At 41.2% G+C, this 22,209-nt stretch overlaps 2 protein-coding genes across 16 annotated transcripts; both read left to right on the top strand.

The window, feature by feature from the left end:
* The first annotated feature begins 87 nt into the window (after window positions 1-87).
* LOC6728464 (heterogeneous nuclear ribonucleoprotein H3) lies at window positions 88-4,018 on the top strand. 4 transcript variants are annotated; one of them, XM_016176920.3, is made up of 7 exons: window positions 89-246; window positions 498-875; window positions 1,094-1,225; window positions 1,889-2,033; window positions 2,466-2,611; window positions 2,678-3,381; window positions 3,451-4,018. In XM_016176920.3, exons 2-7 carry the CDS (start codon window positions 506-508, stop codon window positions 3,715-3,717), a joined length of 1,764 nt encoding a protein of 587 aa, XP_016035087.1. In that variant the 5' UTR covers window positions 89-246; window positions 498-505; the 3' UTR covers window positions 3,718-4,018. The 4 variants fall into 4 exon arrangements, with proteins under 4 accessions (XP_016035088.1, XP_016035087.1, XP_016035086.1 ...); XM_016176919.3 differs by lacking the exon at window positions 89-246 and adding an exon at window positions 297-440; XM_016176921.3 differs by lacking the exons at window positions 1,889-2,033; window positions 2,678-3,381; window positions 3,451-4,018 and having other exon boundaries at window positions 88-246; window positions 2,466-2,553.
* Window positions 4,019-5,924: 1,906 nt separating this feature from the next.
* Window positions 5,925-22,016, top strand: LOC6728466 (chloride channel protein 2). Of its 12 annotated transcripts, XM_016176931.3 has the most exons (17): window positions 5,935-6,148; window positions 8,057-8,832; window positions 16,577-16,684; window positions 16,922-17,087; window positions 17,176-17,304; window positions 17,962-18,095; window positions 18,227-18,383; window positions 18,455-18,665; window positions 18,722-18,823; window positions 18,889-19,123; window positions 19,176-20,273; window positions 20,367-20,411; window positions 20,501-20,536; window positions 20,713-20,982; window positions 21,109-21,138; window positions 21,217-21,450; window positions 21,508-22,016. In XM_016176931.3, exons 2-17 carry the CDS (start codon window positions 8,656-8,658, stop codon window positions 21,811-21,813), a joined length of 3,438 nt encoding a protein of 1,145 aa, XP_016035098.1. In that variant the 5' UTR covers window positions 5,935-6,148; window positions 8,057-8,655; the 3' UTR covers window positions 21,814-22,016. The 12 variants fall into 12 exon arrangements, 11 of the variants coding, with proteins under 11 accessions (XP_016035098.1, XP_016035105.1, XP_039151741.1 ...); XM_039295807.2 differs by lacking the exon at window positions 5,935-6,148 and having other exon boundaries at window positions 8,704-8,832; window positions 16,903-17,087; XM_016176928.3 differs by lacking the exons at window positions 5,935-6,148; window positions 8,057-8,832 and adding an exon at window positions 12,792-13,324.
* Window positions 22,017-22,209: the final 193 nt, after the last annotated feature.

Here is a 22,209-nt window from a genome sequence, read left to right on the forward strand (position 1 = left end):
GAAAGAAAATAAAACAATCAAAATTAAACATTGTTTCTTTTCCAATGGTCCATATCGGAGCTACCTTAACGTCTTGTTATATGAGATTTTCACTGCCAGGCGGTATTTTTTCTTGATTTAACTGCGGTCATACTGCATCTTCAACTTGACGCGTGCTATTTGATCAATCTCTCTGAAAAATTAGTCAAATTAATAGATAAAGTTTAGAAAAAAACAATATTGGAAGTTGCAGCAGTGCAAAATACGGTTAGTTCGCGGTTCCGCTACCAGGTGTAGCCATTAGAAGCGTATATATTGTATACGAGACCTGCAAAATGCCAAGAGCGATTAGGGGTGACTAGAAATCAAAATGGCGTTCGCGGTGCGAAAAAGAATCGCACCAAACAAGCGTCGCAGTTGAGAGGAGAATCACCGGCTGAAAGAAAACGCATTTTCAGCCAGTAAAAAACAATTAAAAGTAGTTAAACAGTGACTAATCGTTGTAACACCATTTGCAGAGTGAAAAATGTCCAACGCAGACGTGCAATTTAACTACGGCCAGCAGGGAAATGGCGATAACTTCAACGACGACAGCAACCAGCAGCAGGATGAGGATGACCAGTACGACGAAGATGGCGGCGTCAAGATCGAGAACGTCGGCGAGAGCCCCAAGTTCGTTCGGTTGCGCGGCCTGCCCTGGTCCGCAACGCACAAGGAGATCCTCGACTTTCTGGAAAACGTGAATGTGACTAATGGCTCAGCGGGCATTCACCTGGTCACCAGTCGCGTCGACGGCAAGAACACCGGCGAGGCGTACGTGGAGGTGGCCAGCCAGGAGGACGTCGAAGAGGCTCGCAAGCTGAACAAGGCCAGCATGGGACACCGCTACATTGAGGGTATGATTATATGCCATTCGAATGGGAGATGACTGTACCATAGATGTGTTGGCAGTTGTAGGCCTAACTTAGTTACTTCTCACATTGTTTATATGTTTATCCTTTTAACAAGCTTGTACTGATAACTTGTTTGTTTAACGTGTTGTAATATTTGTGTAATATTTGTTGGCAAATAGTTTTTTCGCTTTAACTGATGTGATTTGTTTTTATTTCTTTAGTTTTTACCGCCACGCCCAAGGAGGCCAAGGAAGCCATGCGGAAGATCAGCGGGCACGGCACGGCCTTCGTTGTGAAGCTTCGTGGTCTGCCGTATGCCGTCACCGAGCAGCAAATCGAGGAGTTCTTCTCTGGTGAGTTTCCTGACCCTAATCCTCTTTCCATACTAATAGGTACCAGGTACCAGGAGCAGACAGTGGTTGACCGCATGTAATATTTGTTCACATCGTTGAGATATGGCCTACGGTCCCCTTTCATCTACACCTTTCATATATCAATTACACATGCGCTTCAACGTACATACATATTGTCGGGCAAAGAATTGCAGGCCCTTGCATTTGTGTAATGGGTTCGGCGGTCCACGCGGCTCCTTCCAAAGTCAACAGCTGAGAGTTGACGCGGTCACGTCCGCATGTCCGATAAATCATTCCTTCGTTGGTCACATAACCCAGTTTACTTGGTTATATGGTCGATCATTACTCACAACCTTCAACTGAGCGACACATGTCTACGAGTTACAGGATCTGAGTTTTGTAATACATTGTGGTCCGGGAATCTCGATTGCAACAGTCGCATCTTGCCTGCTAATCATATTTTGACTAAAAGGCATTGATTATTTAAGCAAACGTTGCTAATACCGTGAAAGCCTGCAAAAGTTCTGCGGTGTTGGAACTAAACAATAACATTTATCAACCTCTGTATTTCTGTTTTTCTATCTAAGCTTAATCTTGCATAATGTATATATATATGAAATCTATATATTTGTATAAATCTTTGTTGGTTATCGTCATGGGCAGGGTTGGAAATCAAAACGGATCGGGAGGGCATACTTTTTGTTATGGACAGAAGGGGTCGTGCAACTGGGGAAGCTTTTGTTCAGTTCGAAAGCCAGGACGACACTGAGCAAGCCTTGGGCCGAAATCGGGAAAAAATTGGGCACAGGTGGGTTTCTAATTCATCATATCTTCTACAACAAAACAGCGAAATTAAAACATTAAGTGGTAATCGATTGCGAACTTGTTGAAACACACAAGGACTATACAATTATTCACAAAATATTTAATTACTTTTATCACAAATAATTTATATTTCAGTAACTGAGAAATCATTTAGCAACAATTTTCCCATAGCTACGGGTCTGGTGGGGCTCTAAATACATATATATGTTTAAGCGCCATCATGTGCTTAATCTAACAAATTAATTAAACTGTGAACAGCATTTTTATTTATTTTATTTGATCATTTCAATGAATTTATTTTGATTTCATTTTGTTACGTGATATTTAATAGTTGATCATGGAAAAAAGCCACCGACCCTAGCAATTTCAAGTACCACTTTTAAAATGCATATATTTTCCACTTTTATTCATATAGGTATATTGAGATATTCCGCAGCTCGATTGCTGAAATGAAGAGGGCCACAGGCGCCGGCGGCGGTATCGGTGGACGCCCTGGCCCTTATGACATACGCGATCGTGGTGCCAACCGTGGTGGCAATGATTTCGGCGGAGGACGCAATGGTAAGATTATATCTAATTGTTAAGTTTATAAAACTTCACTGATTGCCATTTCGTTGTTAAACTAAGATTGGGGCAACAACGGCAACTTTGGCGTTGGTGCCAACAACATGCTAGGCTTCAACAATCTGCCAAGCCTCATGAACTCGGGCAACTTTGGAAACAACCAAGGTGGAAATAATGGAAATTTCGGAAATAATTCTGGACCCAGCAATTTCGGCAACTTTGGTGGCGGCAACAACGGTGGAAATTCCGGCAACTTTGGAAACGACAGTGGTAACAGCGGGAACTTTGGAAACTTCGGCAACAATGGAGGTGGAAACTTCGGCGGCAACAACAACGGCGGCGGTGGTTTCAACAGTGGCAACAACTTCAATTCTCCAGGAGGCGTTAATAATTTCGGAAACAATGGCGGCTCCAATTTCGGCGGCAATGGTGGAGGAGGTTTCAATAACGGCGGCAACTTCGTATCCTCGAGTGGTGTCGGCAACTTTGGCCCGATCGGCGGCGGTCGCAACAATAACAACGGAAATTTCGGAAACTCTGGCTTCGGTAACTTTGGCGGAAACAACAATGTCGGCTCGAACTTCGGAGGAGGCAACAACGGCGGTGGCGGCGGATTCAACAATGGCTCAAACTTCGGCGGCGGCAATTCAATGGGAGGTGGTGGCAATTTCGGTCCCATTGGCGGCGGTCGGGGCAACGACGTCGAGTATTATACAATCCACATGCGAGGACTTCCCTACACTTCATTTGAAAACGACGTTTTTAAGGTGGGTTTAACAATAATTTAATGAATTATTTATTAATTTACTTAAAATCACAATAATTTCTTTCTTTAGTTCTTTGAACCAATCCGACCAGCAAACGTGCGCATAAACTACAACAAGAAGGGTCTGCACAGTGGCACTGCGGATGCCTACTTCGACACCTACGAGGATTCCCAGGTGGCCATGAAGCGTCACAGAGAGCAGATGGGTTCGCGATACATTGAACTGTTCTACGACGGAAAGACGCGTGGTGGACTCAATGGTGGGGAACACGGCGGTGGTAACGGTGGCGGCGGAATGGGAAACAATGGCGGCGGAAACTTTTCGCGGCGCATCTGAAGCTCTTCCATAGTTTGATTACATTGAAATTAATGTAGACGCAAGTATTTCGTAATATTATGATCAAGCTGATACTGCTAAACCGCTAAGGAACCCTTACAACCAAACCACTTAACTTTCGAACAGATTTCAGACAGAGACAATTGGTTAGACATAGAAACCACCAATGCATAATCAAGAATAAAGAGCACACTTTTATTTAAGTACTTTATTCTGTAGAAATTTCAATTGTAATATTTAAGTTTCAATTATTAATTTAGGTTTTTCTAAAATAAACTTTTGTTTTAACATGAAAATGAAATGCCGTTTGTGTTTTTTAAGAGTAATACTTAGACATGGAACTTCTCTGCCCGGAAATGATTAGAATTGAGAATTGTGGATACAGATGATATCATATGTGGTCTTCTGTAAGTGCACAGCTGTCTAAAAACTTTTGATATTCACGTTTAAGTACACACAAACTAATTATACAAAATAATAGGGTATGCCATGAATTGCACAAAGCCTATTTGCATTTCTGGCCAGTTGTTGCCCACATTGATGAAAAAATAAAAGTAAGTAATGAACACATCTGGCTGGTAAGCCGGGAAGAGTGGTTTTCCTTTAAAAATGGATACCTAGTAAACTCTTTAATGCGTTGGTTTTTCGGATTTTTTGGCATCCGGTTCTTTTATTCGACAAAATCATACTAAAGGTAAGGAATTTGCGAGCCAAAGACAAAAGTTTTACTTTTCACTTTCCTAAAGGCCCAGTTGACAGCTCAGTATCATAGTTGCGATGCAGAGATAGCAGACCTGTCAATAAATTTGTATGTCTATTTTGATCCAATGATCATTCCTCATAATTATACCAATAAACCGAATGCTGAAAATAGATAAGGTATAACGTAGACCCGAGGTATTTGCCAAGCGGCGAGTTATGAGATCTCGTAAAATGAAGGAAAACGTATTTAAATATACTTATACTCGAAAAGGTTTTTTCGGCGGACGGCAGCTTCAAAGTTACTTCAGTTACTTTTTTTTGACAGGCGCTGTGGCACAGCTTTTCTTTTTGCGATAAGTGTTTACTTAATTACGGCTTTTCTTATTCGAGATACAGGAATGATATCATGCTAATCACTTGTATCTATTTGATAGGCCTTGATGCGCGTGTCGCCCGCAAAAACTCTGTCAATTCGACAAACAAATAAAACAATTTGGTTATAATTGGGTAATTTTGCAAGCAAAAATGGGCCCCTTTTTTTTACCAGATTAAATAATTGCTACAGAGGGCCTTTAAAAATTAATCATCTGAAAGCGTTCGCAAACAATATTGACTGACTTTGTTGTATTTTATCGCTTCTATTCATAACTTTCTGCTTGAAATGCTGGCGATTATTTTCATACATTTCTGCCATAATTTTCACCCGCCCGCAGTCTGTCTACTTAGCAGGTGCTAATGAATCAGCCATGTTCGCTGATTTGTTTATTGCGAGGCAGATTCAATTTTACGCAACAAGTGTAGAGATGCCGTTCTAATACAAGTAGCATTTTCGGATTACACGGAAAAAGAATAAACAAGTCAGACTAGTTTTTATATTCACAAAAAAAAAACTCCCCTGATTCGCGGTTTCTCCCAAGTCTTTCAACTGGATTGGATGGGAAAATGCCAGACGAATCATTGAATTTATCAATAAATTTAATAAATTTAAATATATAGTCAGACCACGTGACCTATATTATTGTGTGCAAAAAGAGTTTTAACTAAGCTTAGTGGGGGTGTGCTAAGTTCAAGAAATGTTAAGATTTAGAATAACACTCAACAAATCCCATTCATAAACGCGACGAATGTCAAATCCGGAGACTCACTCGTTCAGATTTTTATTTCAGCCCATAAAGAGCTAGTTTAAGATAAGGGTTTCGAATCGAAATCGCAACTAGCTCCCACATTTCCACTCTCTTTTTTTGAAATGGCCTGCCCAACGGAGGGCAAATCTTGCACCCAAAGTGGGGAAATCATTAGGGCTCGGATTAGCTATATATACTATATGCTCTATCCAATCAGTCAGCTGATCGACGCTAGCTGGCGAATATGAATATACTCTGTAACTATATGGACGTCATTAATCTTGGCCGAGACCGACCGCGACCGCTGGTGATAAGCAGTGGCTCCAATCCAACACCACCTATTCAGCGAAAATGAGCAGCTACAGCTACGGCGGCTACGACGACGACTGCGACGACGACGACGACGCCAGTCAATGCCAGAGCGCGAAGCGGTCGCGTTGACATCGGTAGCTGCTCTCCAATAATTCTCCAATACCATATATTATTCCCATCCGATTCGATTCGATCAGGTCCGACCGACGGACCATGCTAATTGCCGCGCTGTGATACGCGATTCGGTTCCGAGTAGACGACGTTGGACGCCAGCGGGCAAACATCCATGCGAAGTGAGTGCAATCAATCGCAGGTCTTCCACTTGGTATGTGAAGCCACCTCCACATCGAATGGCCCACTGTAACAACAATAAGAAGCGCTGCTAAAGGCGGCCGTAACACGCGCCACAGGTGTGAGCAGGTGGAGCGGGTGGAGCAGGTGGAGCGGGCGGAGCGGGAATGGCGGTGTCTGTGTTCTCATTATTCTCGTTCGCATTCGTGACGTTTCTGTTTTGCATCTTTGCGCCGCTTTTAATTGATTTTATAACGAGTACGTACATAAGGCCGTGTTACTACAGCAAAGATATATATGCATGCAAATATTTACAACCGAAACTGTCAGATACATTCGCTTGTAGTTCCCCCAAGCGCGGAATATTTCGGTGATATAAGGTGGACAAAAAAGTATAATTATATAGTAAAAGTGGTCTACAACAAATGCTGTTGTTTGCCGGATTGCCTGGCCTTTGTTTTGTTTGCAAAAATAATTTATTTAGTATATTTTTGGCAAGCTTTGTGCCTCTTGGAGGAATATTTTGCCCTAAAATATATTTAGCCGCCCACAGCAACAAGTGATCCCTGCATTTGCGTGTATCTTAAGTGTTTGTACTTCTAAGTGGCAATTCTGCTGGGATTAATTTTAAGGGTCTGGCTTAAAATCCCATTAAACAGTATTCCAAAAACTTGAGCTGGCAATCTGGGTCGCTGTCCTATACCGCTTTCAACGAGATTTGTCTTCCCCATCCAGTCTATAAGGTTTATTCTTATCTGTTCGAGCAAATATGTGTGTGCACTCATGTTTATACATTTTTCGAGTGCTTTTGCCAAGTCCGTGCCGTAATGGCCTGACTCAGATTTGCCATTACAAAAGTATTTCAGCTATGTGGAGCGTTTTTTAAACTATTCGCAAATTCAATAAAAAAAAAAGTGCGCGCGAATCACTTCCTCTCGAAAGTGTTCCACTGGAATTTCAAACCATATTAATTGCTCTAATTGGTTGACTAACGCATAAGTCCAGTCTAAACGTCACGAAGCTATTAAATAATTTGGAAACCATTTAAATTCGTCATGAATATCATCTGGTTTTTAGCAGACCAATAAAAACCGAAATACATATGTGAAGTTATTTAAATGTTTTTCGTTCAATAAGTGAGAGCAAAAATCTGTGCCTTAGCCTGATAAATCCGCATTCGACTCGATTTGGAGGCTTTAAGGTTGCAATTCAGATTGCATTAGGACTATCACTCGAGGCACTCAAGGAATTCGCAAGCTCATAAATTTTCCAAACTGGGCGCAATAATAGTGACAAAAGATTAAAATAATGTAATAAATCTTGGAATTTTAAAAGTTTGCTCACGGGAGCTTGGCATTTAAAGTAAAATAAGACCATCATAAATTATTCCGCCATAATCCACTTTACGGTAGAATGGCGACTCCTGCCTGCACATTGCTCTAGTATTTGATGTCAGGCTGCCCCGATGATAAGGCTATATAGTGGGGTCTATAGTACACACTCGTCACTCACTGGGCGAATCAAAACATTCAAATTTTAACCACTAACTTTTAGCATTGGTATACATTTAATTCCTCTATCGCTTCGATTAAGTGTTGTAAATAGCCTGCCTTAAACTATTTGGAATAGAAGCCCTACTATTATTATCTATCATAAGTATGTTCAATCAGTGCTATGTCGTGCCGCTTTGAATTACCGCTATTGTTGTTCACCTGCTCACTAGCCTGGTATACACCTGTTATTATTTTGCCCATTTCGCGCCACTTATCAGTTGAGATGCTTGTGTTTGGGTTGTCGGCAAACAAGCTTCCCTCTCCTGCTAAATTCATTAGCCTATACAACTCGCGATTCATTAGTTGAGTTTGCTTACGTTTTATACATACATATACATATCTATTTATTCGTTGCAGATCGCCGTCCCGTTCCGCCTTGGTGACACCCACTTTGATAAGAGATAATTAAAGAGTAATACATGTTCCCGATTTGCCTTTCGTCTGGGCCATTGCTTTGCCTTTTGCCGGTGTTAATTAAGCCTTCACACACTTAAGTGTGCCACTTGAAATGTACGCATGAGCACTGTCTTATCGCCAGTCGGATTCGGCCAACGGAGTAGACAAAAGTTAAAAGTGATCTCACAGATAGCAACGATTCCGATTCGGATTCGGATTCAGTATCAGTAACAGCAGCAGCAACAACAGCAGCAGCAGCATTTTCCCATCTGAAGTCACAATCGCAGTGCATCGGCAGCAGCATATTCATAAGTAATCTTTGGCCGCAGCCACATCGGCGGATCAACTCCACGCCACTGGCCACTGGCCATTGAAGGGAAGTCGGTCTTGTGACCACGACGTGGTGCTGCAGCTAATTGAATTTAATGCACAAATGAGCCCAAGGAATTTGCTTTCATAAGTCTGACGAATGCAATTCCTTCACTGCGCCACTTGCATTGTTGTCATCTGTCATCGTCGAGATATTTCACTTCCGAGTCGCACACCACTACCGTCATAAGATGAAGGCAACCAGGAACGGCGGCCAGCTGCTCATCGCTCCTTCGCCGCAGAACGCTGCCCGTCTGCTGCCACTGCGCACCTACTCCAACGCCTCCTCGCTGGGCCACCACCATGACAGGAGCACTCTGTCCGACGGCGACGAGGAGGAGGGTGGCCTTGGCTACACCCACACACTGGTGAGTAAAGGTTCTAATCATATTCGATCAGCCCCAAACCCACTGCATTGCTTTGATGCTCATGTTTTTGAATATAACTGAAAAAGCAATTACTTGAATTGAAATAGAAGTCAGCGTATTCAAATGTAGATAAATGATTTAAATTGTAGAAAATATATTGTATATCGAACAATAATGGTTTCGATTTCGATAAGTTCAACAGCAACTATTCATTAAGGCTTACTATATATTTTATTAACAACTTTGTAATCGAAGCCCTATGTACAGCAGAAACTACATCGTCGAGAGATTCAAATGTCATTACCTCAGATTTTTTAACTAGCTAATTTTACCTGAGATGGATGTCACATTCACTTAATATCACTGCATAGACATGCGTCATTTTATTTAGTATCGCGGTTTTAAATTCACATCTCTATTGACATGTTGCTTGCGGTTAGACACATTAAGTTTTATTTTTTTATTACTAAGTAATCAAAGGCACTTTCAATGCTAAGTCTTAGCACAAAGAAATGCATTCAAATTGTAAAAGGAAAACTAAATTAAAATTATTTATTCCCTTGCCTATTCAAATTTACTCTGATTCATTTCTCTAGCTTTGGAAGTCATAAATTGAGTCCATAAAGTTTAATGGGGGGATGGCGTGAAAATTTACCTGTTATCACAAACATTTTATTGATCGAGAATTGATTGATTGTTTTACAATGTCAATCGGATTCATGAGCATAAAGTTTATTATATTACCGCAGCAATTCCCAAAAGTAGCGCCGAATGCTAATCTATTAAGTGGGGTAAAAGCCAAACAAATGTTGTACAAAAATGAAACGATTCGATTAATAAGAAAGCCGTAAATACCCGTGCTAATAGGAAAATACATTTATCTATTTAAGGCCCACAATTGTGTTTGCATTGGAACGCCTACGACGACCCAGTTTGTTTGTTATTAATTTTTTTTTTTTATCGTAATTGGTTGGCTGGAAATCCCGAGTTGATAATAAATTGCCGTCTACTGTATTTTTATTTGCATAAACACGTCGATATGGCGCTTAGATTTGGCAATTCCAGCCTTGTATTATATGATGTTGTTTTGGGGGGATTGCTCGTTCTGGATTAATATAATCTAATGAATGTTTATAAATAGTAATAAATATAAGTATGTTGCTATATATATATGGAACGTATTTCTCATACGCCAAGAGATTTTTCGCGAGGGTATAATTAAGTTCGATACGCCTTTACACACATGTTTCTTGTTTTACTTTTTCCGCTCATGTGATTAACATGTGACTATTTGCTTGTTTTAACTTTATTTGCTTCGGTCTTTTTTTTTCTTGATTAATTTTTGTCATGTGCGGTGACACATGTTGCTCAACATAGCAATAAGATGATAATGATATTAAGCTGGAGGAGGATTATTTGCAAGCATTTTGTTGGAAAGTTCCAAAACTCCCACGAGCCAAACAATAGCTTCACCTTGACTTCTCAAATCTATTCTCAACCAGATTGTGTATTGATTTCGTTTTTCTATACTCCAGATATATCCAACGCAAACCAAATTCATTAAAAATTTGTTCAGACACGGCAATTAACACCTTGTGCAAAAATGAATGTAGAGAATGTACTCCATTATATATTGAAACCGTGGAAAACGTTTAACTATGGGATCGTTTCTCTTGTCAGCTGTAATTTAGAACTACTGACTCAAACGTGCAATTAGTGATCAGTGATTACTACACCTACTAGTCTAAATGGTAACTTTTTTTTTTAATGGCAATGGACTGCCATCCAACCTATTAAATACACGATTGCCCTAGAAAAGGTATTATCCACTTGGATTTGACGGGCTCTTATCGGTGCTATATTAAACCATCCATCAAAATCGAATCGTTATCAATAATCACTTAATATTAGTTGACCGCTTCGGAATTTCACATAAAAAGTGTCTATTAATTTGGCGCTAGCTTTATAGGTGATGTTTTAATAGGCCATAGAAATATACTTTCTTGCTATGGCCATAAAGTTACTAAGCTAAATTTGTATTTCTTTATAGCCAGGTATTTGCACTCTGGCCCTCTGGCTGTTTATCTTTTTGCCATAGATATAAGAAATTTACGGTCATATGCCCCCAGATGCTAAGCACGATATTTACTCAAAGATTTTGTTCAATTTTTAATTTGGTTCGGCTGCCTCTGTCCCCCAATCCTGAATAATTTCTAGCCGCGCCTCAGGTGTTGTTGCTATTTGGACCCTTATCGCGGATTTTGCGGCTCGAAAGGTGTTTCTAGCACCATCTGAGATGCTGGCTCTCCAGTCGCCACACGGTTTTAGCCAAGATCACTTTGTTTTATCGCAAGCTTGCTAATTTCTTTCATATGAGTTCGAAAATGGCGTTTCACAAAAAAGTACGTAAATTATCAAATCCATCCAGACAAATATCTCTGTAACCTTTTTTTTGCGCCACGAAACCCAAAACAAAAACTTAGAAATAATTATTATACCAAAGTTAATTATATGCGTTGTGACATTTTCTTGACTTCCTTGATTCGGAAATGGTGAATTCATGGTAAATATCTTTAAAGACCCATTATGTCAATTCAAAATGTTCAAGTAAAACAAATTTGACTATGTGATTTCTATATTGATTGATATGTTGAGATGAATTATGTAAATATAGGCATAATAATACAAGATATTAAGATACAATCATACAAGCATGAGAACTATTTATAAATTAACAGACACATAATGCTGCACTGCTTAATGGGTCAAGCAGTGCGCTGATATCTAACAGTTCGCGACAAAAAATAAGCTTTCAGTCTCTTTATACCCGTTACTCGTTGAGTAAACGGGTATACTAGATTCGTTGAAAAGTATATATATTCTTGATCAGGATCAATAGCCCTACCCGTCTGTCCATCCGTATCAGCGTCGAGATCTCAGGAACTATAAAAGCTGGAAGTTTGAGATTAAGCATACAGATTCTAGAAACATACCCATGACCTATGTTCCCACGACCCCTTTTTTTAATTATATTATTTTTTTTTTTTCATTTTCTATCGATATTACAGAAAATGTTGAAATCTTTCGCTTCACCAGCTGAGTGACGGGTATCTGATAGTAACTCGACTAAAGCATTCTCTCTTGTTTTTAATTGGCCTCTCTTAAATTCTTATTCCTATAGCAATTTCCCGAAAGCCATTAAAGTTCAAGATTATGGTCTGAGTACTCGATTTACGCGCAGACCAACAATCTATACCTATTTAGGGTTGCCATTATCATTATCGCAAATTAGGGGTAGAAGTTGTAGATTGACTAAGACAATACGGGCCAGAAGAGCCGGTACACTTTAATACTTAAATGTGATAAATCCAACGGATTCTTGAAGACATGTGACCCAATGCCTAGTCTACACATTGAGACTATTAAAGCAAGTAATCGCAATTTATGCCGCTTAAGTGATCCGTCACAGTGGGACGAGCCATGCCAATATCTTGCAAGCTGAAGTGACTAATGAGCATCAGCCATCATTTTCTAGAAAAAATAATGAAGAATATTACTCCTCATTTCATAACTGGCCATAACAATGGAATATCTACATTTTTAAAACCCATTTTCAATGACAATCCTCGATGGAGCCTAGGATTGACCTAGGAAATAAGACCACGCCCACTGTGCACCGCACTTCGTGTCATCCAAGCGCTTGGCATTTTCACTTTTTTGCCGTTGGAGCAGACCACAGATTATTAAATTTATGAAATTCTATTGATGTTTACACGCAAACTTTGACCGCTCGAGAGTCAGTGGATGGATATACTACATACAAATGTGGGAACTATATGTACAAGTATCCGCAAACTTGAGACTGCTGAAAGAGCAGACGAGTGCGTCGGTGTCTGTGTACTAAATTTAATGGAATCTTGAATTTAAGCGGGACCGGAGCGGTCTATCTTCATGACACTATTCAGTTTGACTTTAGACACTGCTCGACTCACATGCAGTCGGGAATTGAGTTCGCAAACGGATTTCAAATACGGGAAATGTGCAAAAATATCTGTGCCATGGATGTGACGAAACCGTATCGATCCCATCTTTGATACGAGTAGTGCGCCATCGATTGCGTTCAACTGCTATAAACCCATTAAAAACCCATTCGAACTGACAACAGCACAGTATGGTTTATTTCGGCGATCGGCAACGCGATCGCAATCGCGATCGGAGTAATCAGAAAGTCGAGCGAATCATTCACGATGAAGAGTTTGGCGAGGAGAACGTCGAGCTGGTGGACTCGGAGTGGGCGGACTTCGAGAAGTTCATTTGCCAGTTGCGCAAGCGGCGGAACAGTGCCATGTCCATGGAGGAGGAACTGCGTCACGTGCAGCGGCATCCGAAGATCAAGTCGCACGCCTTCTATCCGTGCCCGCCGCCAGCTGAAAATGCTCGGGATTCGGACTCATCGGACGATGATGATCCCATCGGATACATCGATACTCTTGTAAGCACAACTGGCGATCTGTAATACAATACAATAGCTACTGTTGGGAAAATCCGATTCTTTGTTTGATAACGCACGACATAAAGTTCTTATCTGTATATCTGTCCCACTTGCATTCGCTGTGTGTTAGCCAAGTTCATACACATGCGGCCAACAAAATAGCAATTTGGCAATACAAAACTTTTATTTTGGTATGCATAAGCTCAGAGAACAAATACCTTTTCATAAATTTTGATAATTTTTGCTTATTGTTTAATGTCGGTTTTTAGCATCAAATATTCAAATTAGGGATAAATATTATATTCCATGTCTTACATAGATTATTACAAAGAATAATCTTGAACACCCATTTTTTTCGCATTTATTAGCCGCAGGTGTATGCATAAAGATATAAATATATGTACGTCTGCGAATAGCCGTGATTATACTGCCAATTTGTCTGATTATTCAACTTTCTTATTATTATTACCCTTTTTTATGATGACGCAAAGAGCGTCCAAATTTTTTCCATTGCTCACGTAGAGGCAGTAGTAAAATATTTGAATTACATCTGTGATACTATACAAGCTCTTAAGATATTGTAAAAAAATCACTAGATTATAAATGGAAAAATCACTGCCACCATATAAGACAACCAATCATCGATACGTTCGCATTGTTTATTATTGCAAATTTAACAATGTTGAAAAGTCTGCTTTATTTATTTAAGCATTTTTCGTCACGCCCATTTCGTACATCTGCCGTGAAACCATCGATCAAAACAAAAACTTTTTAGATTTCTGAATGGTTTTCCAAGCTTTCGCTCGCCGCTTTTCCTGCCAGTTGCCACTGGCGATTTTCCCCACTTCTATTCGCATCTGGGCCTTTGTAAAAGCAATGCAAACACAGTGTACGAATGACAAAACAGGCAAAAACATTAGCTATTTTTAATCCGATTATAACGAAAAGTGTTTATTATATTTAAAAAAAAAAGAAGAAGAAAGCAACAAAGATTCCATTGCTAAAGGTAGTAGGGTGGCGAAAAAGAGTGACCGTATTGGGAAGTCGTAGGTGAGATTTGAATACTTTCGTATAACCATTGAAAACTCCCGAGCGCTTAAATCACACACGTGTATTTCATTTCAAGAGCACATCTTAAATTGATAATCCCATATCGTGCAATTAAGTTTATGAACCATTTCGAAATACCAAAGAATTTGGCTTTGATTGCCAAACGAGCGGATTTGGAAAACAATGCTAAGATTCATATTTTGTTTACACATCGCTCGGCCAGTTTTTCAATTTATTTCTGGCCATTTTTTAATATCGGCACAGCGTGCTACCCTGGCGCAGCGTCTAGCCAAAAGAAATTTCAATAATTTTCCACACAAAGAGCGCCGAAAGCTCGACAAGTCAGTTTAGTTTCAAAAAAGTTTGGGCCAAAACAAGAACGCTCTCGGTGGCTCGGTCGGTAAATCAAAAATGAAAAATCAATAGATAATGGAAATCATTAAAAAGTGCCAATAATTTGCAAAATATATGGGCAAATACTGAGGTGATTTGTGTGCTTTTCCCGATCGAATCGCAGCGATAAATCAAATTTATGCGAATACGGCAAAGCCGTAAACCGACCACGACCCAGTGTAGAAATGTTAAAAATAAATGGCAATGCATTTTAGAATACCCGTGTTTCCGAGACGGGGACTCAAGGGCAGTGGCGTCCACCTCTAATTACGTCTGGCAGTGGGACTCAATTCAATTCGAATCGAATCGAGTCGAAAACTTGCACTGCATCCGCGAGATAACCGAAAACCTAAAAATAATTGGCAAACAAGATGCGACACAAATATTTGGCCAACAGCCGCGGGCATGTCAAAGGCCGCCACCCAGATCCGTGCGACTGCAGTGCTGACTGTGAATTTTGATTAAAATTTGATTACGATTCTGAGTGCGCGATTCCGATTCCTATTCCGATTCTGATCGTGATTTTGAGTACGGGACCGCGTTCGTGTGCATCGCTTGCTTCATGTTTAACAACAGCCACTCGCACCAGGATGAGTACATTCGCGAATACGCCTTCGAGCCGGAGCTGCTGATCAATCGCGAGGACTACCAGCGCAAGGAGGAGCGCTCGCAGAAGGCCACAGCCGCATCCTCCGCCTCCACGCCTGTGCGCCAGCGCTGGGATGATGTCATTGCCAAGCAGAAGGAGCAGCAACGCAAGCAGAGCATCGAGATCGATCCGCCCGGCGATGATAAGAACCAGATCGAGATCGAGATCGAGGCGTTCTATTATGTGAGTGGCCCACGAGCCACCTGCCCATTTCATGCGCGTTGGACCAAGGGCCATCGTCAACCCTTTTCAGCACTGGAAAAAAAACCCTGAAGTAGTTCCTTCATATCGAAAATAAGTGAAGTGGAAAATAAGCGAAAGTAACCGAGTGAACTTAATTGGCGATGTGAAAATCATGAAAATCTAAATTTAAGTAAATTAAGATTTTATTTGGACCTAGTTGTCTGCAAAAATTGCTAAAAGAGAATCTTGATGGGGCATTAAATCCGCAAATTATTACACAGTATTTATTTAGTTATTTATTTTGTTTTCAACGTCTGCAGCGAAGAACCTCTTGCATTGACCCTCATAGCATACACCCAAAGAAAATCACCCTGAGTCTTGCCCTTCAATTCGCAAATAAATCAGATTCGGCGGCGGAATTCATACCATTTCACTTATGCCGAAAATAATCTAGATTTTCACTTTCTCGGATATTTTCATGAACCAAATAATGACGTATGTAAATTTATGTGCCAGACTTTTTAGACAAAAAGTTGCAGCTGTCAGAGTTTTTGAAATTCTTAAATTAAAGCTATATCGAAAAATACCTATTTACTTTAAAATTACACTTCCGTTCTGATAAAATTTATATAAATAAATAAATTTTGTGTTAATCGCAACAGTTGAAAACACTTTGAATAAAAAGAGGATACAAATAATTATTTTTTATTGTATTTAACTTTGTTTTTTAAGTTCCTTTTTTCTCTGAGTGCATTTGTCTGTGCACTTCCTATTCTGTCATCAGTTCTTTTTCGCTAGCCATTTGTCTAGAATGCTCAAGGCGATTGTAATTGTTTGTTTTCAACACAGGTAGCACAGAAAGCTTCTTTGTTTGGTTTTGAAAATATGCATAGTTATAATTAGAAAAACATACATTATGACCTTTACAATATTTATAAAAGCTCAGGACCCGAATAACGTGCCATTTCTTTCCGCAGATGTATGGTCGCTATACCAAAGATCTAGGAGAATTTGCCAAGGATGAAGCCAGAAAGCTCAAAATACTCGAAAAGCGACGAAAGCAGGAAGATAAGCAAAGGAATAAGGTAAACTTAAAAAGAACGCTGAAGAAACTAATAATTTACCCGTGAAATACAATGTTATAAATGCTCTTGTGATTTACTAAAATGCCAACTAAATGAGAAAACTAAATATTCAAGGTATGCGCACAGCCATTTGGCTAAGTAGATTTGAATGAATTGTAGAGTCTAGACCGTATTATCCGTTGATATCCGCCTGAACGTATCAGTTTATAAAGCAGCAGTGCTGGGAAATATTTACAGGAACTGCTGGGCAAACACTCGACCCGGGCGAAGCGGGTGTCATCATGGATCTGGAGGCACACGGTGGCCCGACTGGGCGAGGATTGGGTCTTCCTGGCCCTACTGGGCATCATTATGGCCCTGCTCTCGTTCATCATGGACAAGGGCATATCCATATGTACAAACGGTAAGTGCGGCTATTCGATAATCGATATTGCAGCTCGTCTTTAGTATCTATTGTTCTTTTTCCCCATTTGTATATCTATTTCCCCCAGCGCGAATTTGGCTGTATCGCGATCTGACGTCACAGCCTTTTGTTCAGTACATCGCATGGGTCTCACTGCCGGTCTGTTTGATATTGTTCTCAGCCGGCTTTGTCCATCTCATCGCACCGCAGAGTATAGGTAAGCGTCCGCCATGTCATACATCTCACACATCATATCATATTTTCTCATCTAATAACAGTCTCTTCCTTAGTACAACTAATGTGTAGTAGTGGGGTATTTATTGAGTATGTTGTAGAAGTAGCCTGCTTGAGTGAATCATTTAATAATCGCGCTAAATTGCCGCACTCTTCCATTAAAGCTGCCGTCGGTTTTCCAAAATTGTAGAAATTGTATGAATTTTGTGCTTACTTACTTTACTTCTATGGTTGATGATGATTAGGGCCAGGAAACGAATGAATCTCTGATTCTTCTTTGTACAGGATGAAATAGGCGCTACTTCTACTTCAAAACGTATCTCTCAATGAACTTCGTAGGCATTCTCCGATCTAACCTTTTTTTTATTACACCAATAAGTACTCATAGTACCACTGCACTCTGGCAGCTGCCCACTTCCAAACACTCTTGGCACCTCCAATCTGAGAACCCATTGTGTCTACATGTTATATACTCGAACCACCAAAAAAAAAAAGAAACACTCCCAGCAATTCTGCTATCAGCACACCTCAGAAACTAACCACTTAACTATAGATCTAACTGTTACGTATTATCTAAGAACTAACTAACAACCACTGCGAGTATGATCAATGCAAATCTACATAACCAAACTGTGTCTAGGTTCTGGTATACCCGAAATGAAGACCATACTGCGCGGCGTTCAATTGAAAGAGTATCTCACATTTAAGACACTAGTGGCCAAGGTAATTGGTTTAACGGCAACTCTGGGCAGCGGTATGCCATTGGGAAAGGAAGTAAGTATAAGAATTGATCTCACACTGCATGCACAGCGCTGCGGCGAAGCAAGTGCAATTTGGAAAATCTATATGTATACGAATTTCGTTTTCGTTTCCGTTTCCGCTTTCGTATCTCCGCACTTACCCAGGGTCCTTTCGTACATATAGCAAGTATTGTAGCACAATTATTAAGTAAACTTGTCACATCATTCCAAGGCATATATGAGAATGAGTCGCGAAACTCTGAAATGTTGGCGGCAGCCTGTGCCGTCGGTGTGGGCGCCTGTTTTGCCGCTCCAGTGGGTGGTAAGTACACACGAGACTATATACCTCACCATTCTCGAGATTCTTGACCTCTGACCCCACTCCTCCCGCAGGTGTGCTCTTCAGCATAGAGGTCACCACCACGTACTTTGCTGTGCGCAACTACTGGCGCGGATTCTTTGCGGCTGTGTGCGGCGCCACTGTCTTCCGGCTCCTGGCCGTTTGGTTCCAAAACGCGGACACTGTCCGCGCTCTGTTCCTCACGAACTTCACCACCGAGTTCCCCTTCGATCCTCAGGAGCTGTTCGTCTTCGCCTTGATTGGGTACGTGGGTGATCTGTTCAGTCATATGGTTACTATAACTAACGCTTCCTTTTCAGACTTGTATGCGGCCTGGGTGGCGCATCATATGTGTGGGTCCATCGGCGATATGTCCTCTTCATGAGATCCAACAAGCGGATGAACAAGTTCCTGCAGAAAAAGTAAGTTTCCATACAAAAAACTCTCAAAATTTATAAATATTTTAATTTACATATCTATCCTTCAGTCGCTTTTTGTATCCTGGATTCCTGGCTCTGCTGGTGTCCAGCATCTCGTTTCCCCTGGGCACTGGTCAGTTCCTGGCCGGCGAACTAAGTACCCACGAGCAGGTGACACAGCTCTTTAGCAATTTCACGTGGTCACGAGATGATCTTACTGTGGAGCAGGCGGCTGTAGTGACCCACTGGATGACCAGTTACACCAGCGTTTTTGGCAACCTTGTCATCTACACCCTCTTTACGGTATGGGATTGCAGTTGAATTCCTTTGCAAATGCTGATCTTTCTTTTTGCAGTTCGTGGTCTCCATTATCGCATCCACGATACCAGTTCCGTCGGGCATGTTCATTCCGGTTTTCAAGATCGGTGCTGGCTTTGGTCGTCTGGTGGGCGAGTTCATGGCGGTGACATTTCCACACGGCGTCCGGTATGGCGGTCGGCTGTCGCCCATCATGCCCGGAGGCTATGCCGTCGTCGGAGCGGCCGCCTTCTCTGGATCCGTGACGCACACGGTGTCTGTGGCCGTGATCATTTTCGAGATGACCGGACAGATTACGCACGTGGTGCCCGTCATGATTGCCGTGCTGGTGGCCAATGCCGTGGCGGCGCTGCTCCAACCGTCGATATACGACAGTATTATATTGATTAAGAAGCTGCCCTACCTGCCCGATCTGCTGCCCTCCAGTTCCGGGATGTACAGCATATTCGTCGAGGACTTTATGGTGCGGGATGTGAAGTACATATGGCACGGCATCTCGTATCAGAAGCTCAAAGAAGTCCTCAAGCTGAACAAGACGCTGAGATCCTTGCCACTGGTGGACAGCCCGGATAACATGATCCTTCTAGGTTCTGTGCAGCGGTACGAGCTGATCAAAATGATCGAGAAGCACATCGGACGCGAGAAGCGAATGGAGGTGGCCCAGAAGTGGCAGAAGGAGGCGCAGGAAAGAGCCCTCGAGGAGGAGAAGAAAAAACAGGAGGTGGAGCTCAAGATGCGGCGACCATCGCGGTTCGAAGTCCTTCCAGCTCCGGATATTCTCAGCTTACGGCAGATTGCCAACGACGAAATGCTGCCGCCCAAGAAAAGGGCGGAGACAATGCACGGTTCGCTGGCGCCCAGGAAGTCCATTTTGAAGAAGACCAACTCCTTCAACCTGAAGACCTACGCGCAGCCCATGGGGCACAGTCCCAGCATCACGCCCTACACCACGATCACCGGCAATTCCGAGTTCCGCATTCGCTCAGCCTTCGAGGCCATCTTTAAGAAGTCCACCACGCTCCAGGACGTACAGCCGGATCCGGAAACGGGCTCCCTCTCCCCGGCCGCAAGCAACCACGAGGTAGAGGTGCCGCGAACTCCTAGCACTCCCGGTGTTTCCAAGAAGGTTCAGCTGGTAGGTGCACATTTCCTATTTACCACGTTAAGATCGGGTATTGGGTTATCTAAGTTGTTGAGTAAACCGGGAGATGGAATCTCTTTTTTCAAGCCTGCACAAAGTAATTGGGATTTTGTAACCGATCAAATTATGCTGGTAAGTTACTCACTAACAACATTCATATCATATCATTTCATTCATTTTCTTGGAAGATGTGTTTTTTAACTTACTTTAATATCTGCAAGCAAGTAAACCCTATTTCAACGGAATTAAATAAAACGGTAAGCCTTAAAAGAAGTAACAGAGTAAACTAAAAATATAAGTAGTAATAGTATGAAATGTCTTAGAATAGAAGAGATATTCTAATGAGTATTTCAGTAGAAGATTGAACTAGAGTATTGCCAGTTAAAAATGTATATTTACACATATTGTAATCTAAAGATTAATGTTTAAAAAGCCTGCCGAGAAGGATTTCACGGATATAGCATTATCAAATAGTGGAGATAGTTCAAAGCAATCACCGAGCATTAAATTCAAAGCAAATAAAGTGGCAGATGTAAATAGATCTCCTCAGACGGCAAAAAGGTGCACGAAAATACGGTTTGCCAACGAAGTTGGAGTAAATGGTTCGCCCACTCGAACGAAATGTAAAATTAAACAGGAAAATGAATTGGGTTACTCTATAGAGGAGGTGGATGAAACAACAAATCCAAAATCGCTGGCTGAGGTAGGTAAAATTGATGGAAAACTTTTGATTAATATCTATAGTCAACGAACTTACAATGCATTGTGAATCATTAACTCTCAAAGTTAACAAACCCATTTCTCTCCTATCTTGTAAATCCCAAATAAGAGCATTCAAAAGCCGAAGTCGGTGCGATTGGTACGTTTAGAATATTTGAATTACACAACTCCTTATTTCAATTAAGATATAATATCTACCGATTTGATTGATTTACAGCCCAGGGAACGTGTTATTGACATGTCACCGGAGGATCAGAAGCAATGGGAGCTCGAGGAAATGTTAAAGCCCATCGATTTGCAGAAGGCCAATGTCCACATTGATCCCTCGCCATTTCAGCTGGTGGAACGCACCTCCATACTCAAGGTTCACTCCCTGTTTTCCATGGTGGGCATTAACCACGCCTATGTCACCAAAATCGGAAGACTTGTGGGCGTCGTGGGACTCAAAGAAGTAAGACTTGTTTGATATCCTCGATGATTATACCAATAACACATGTTACCTAAACAGTTGCGAAAAGCCATCGAGGACATTAATAGCAATAGTTTCGTGCCCCCCACACGGGATGAGGATGCGGATGAGAAGCCGGCGGTGGAGAAACCTCTGCTGTCGACGAACTCTAGTGATAAGGCCGTGGACATGACCGTCACCTCCATGGACTCGGCACTATCCAATTCCGAGAACTGTTCGGACATTGAAATGGAGCACATAAAGCACACGGATAAGGGCACAGTATCGCTCACCATGCCGCCACAGGAATCTAAGCAAAGTCCATCGGCGGACAAAAGTAACACAGAAAACGGCAATCATGCTTGAAACAAGATGATCGGCCATCATAATAGTTAATACGATACGTATACGTAATATGTTTGTAAAGATCAGCTAAACACATCTATCTTAAGTTACGTCTTACACGAGTTAGTCATCAATGTTATTATGTATTTATATCTCGTTAGTTCATAATGTCAAAGATATCGTGATTTACATTTAAGTTGAAAAGAAATTAAGTCACCAACGAAGGCTGTGTTTGATATTTATTTATATTCTGGGGAGTAAGAATATGGTATACAAGTCCCCTCTTTTTCTAACAGATTAATTCTATTATAATTTCCCCAAAAATCATTAATGAATATTTAAGGCTAAGTGGAAATTAATTTTGCCATTTGTCAATTGATCTTTTAAGCTCGCGCCGATTAATTTGTAGCGCAGTAC

The sequence above is a fragment of the Drosophila simulans genome, chromosome 3R (genome assembly GCF_016746395.2).
Source record: "Drosophila simulans strain w501 chromosome 3R, Prin_Dsim_3.1, whole genome shotgun sequence".
NCBI lineage: Eukaryota > Metazoa > Arthropoda > Insecta > Diptera > Drosophilidae > Drosophila > Drosophila simulans.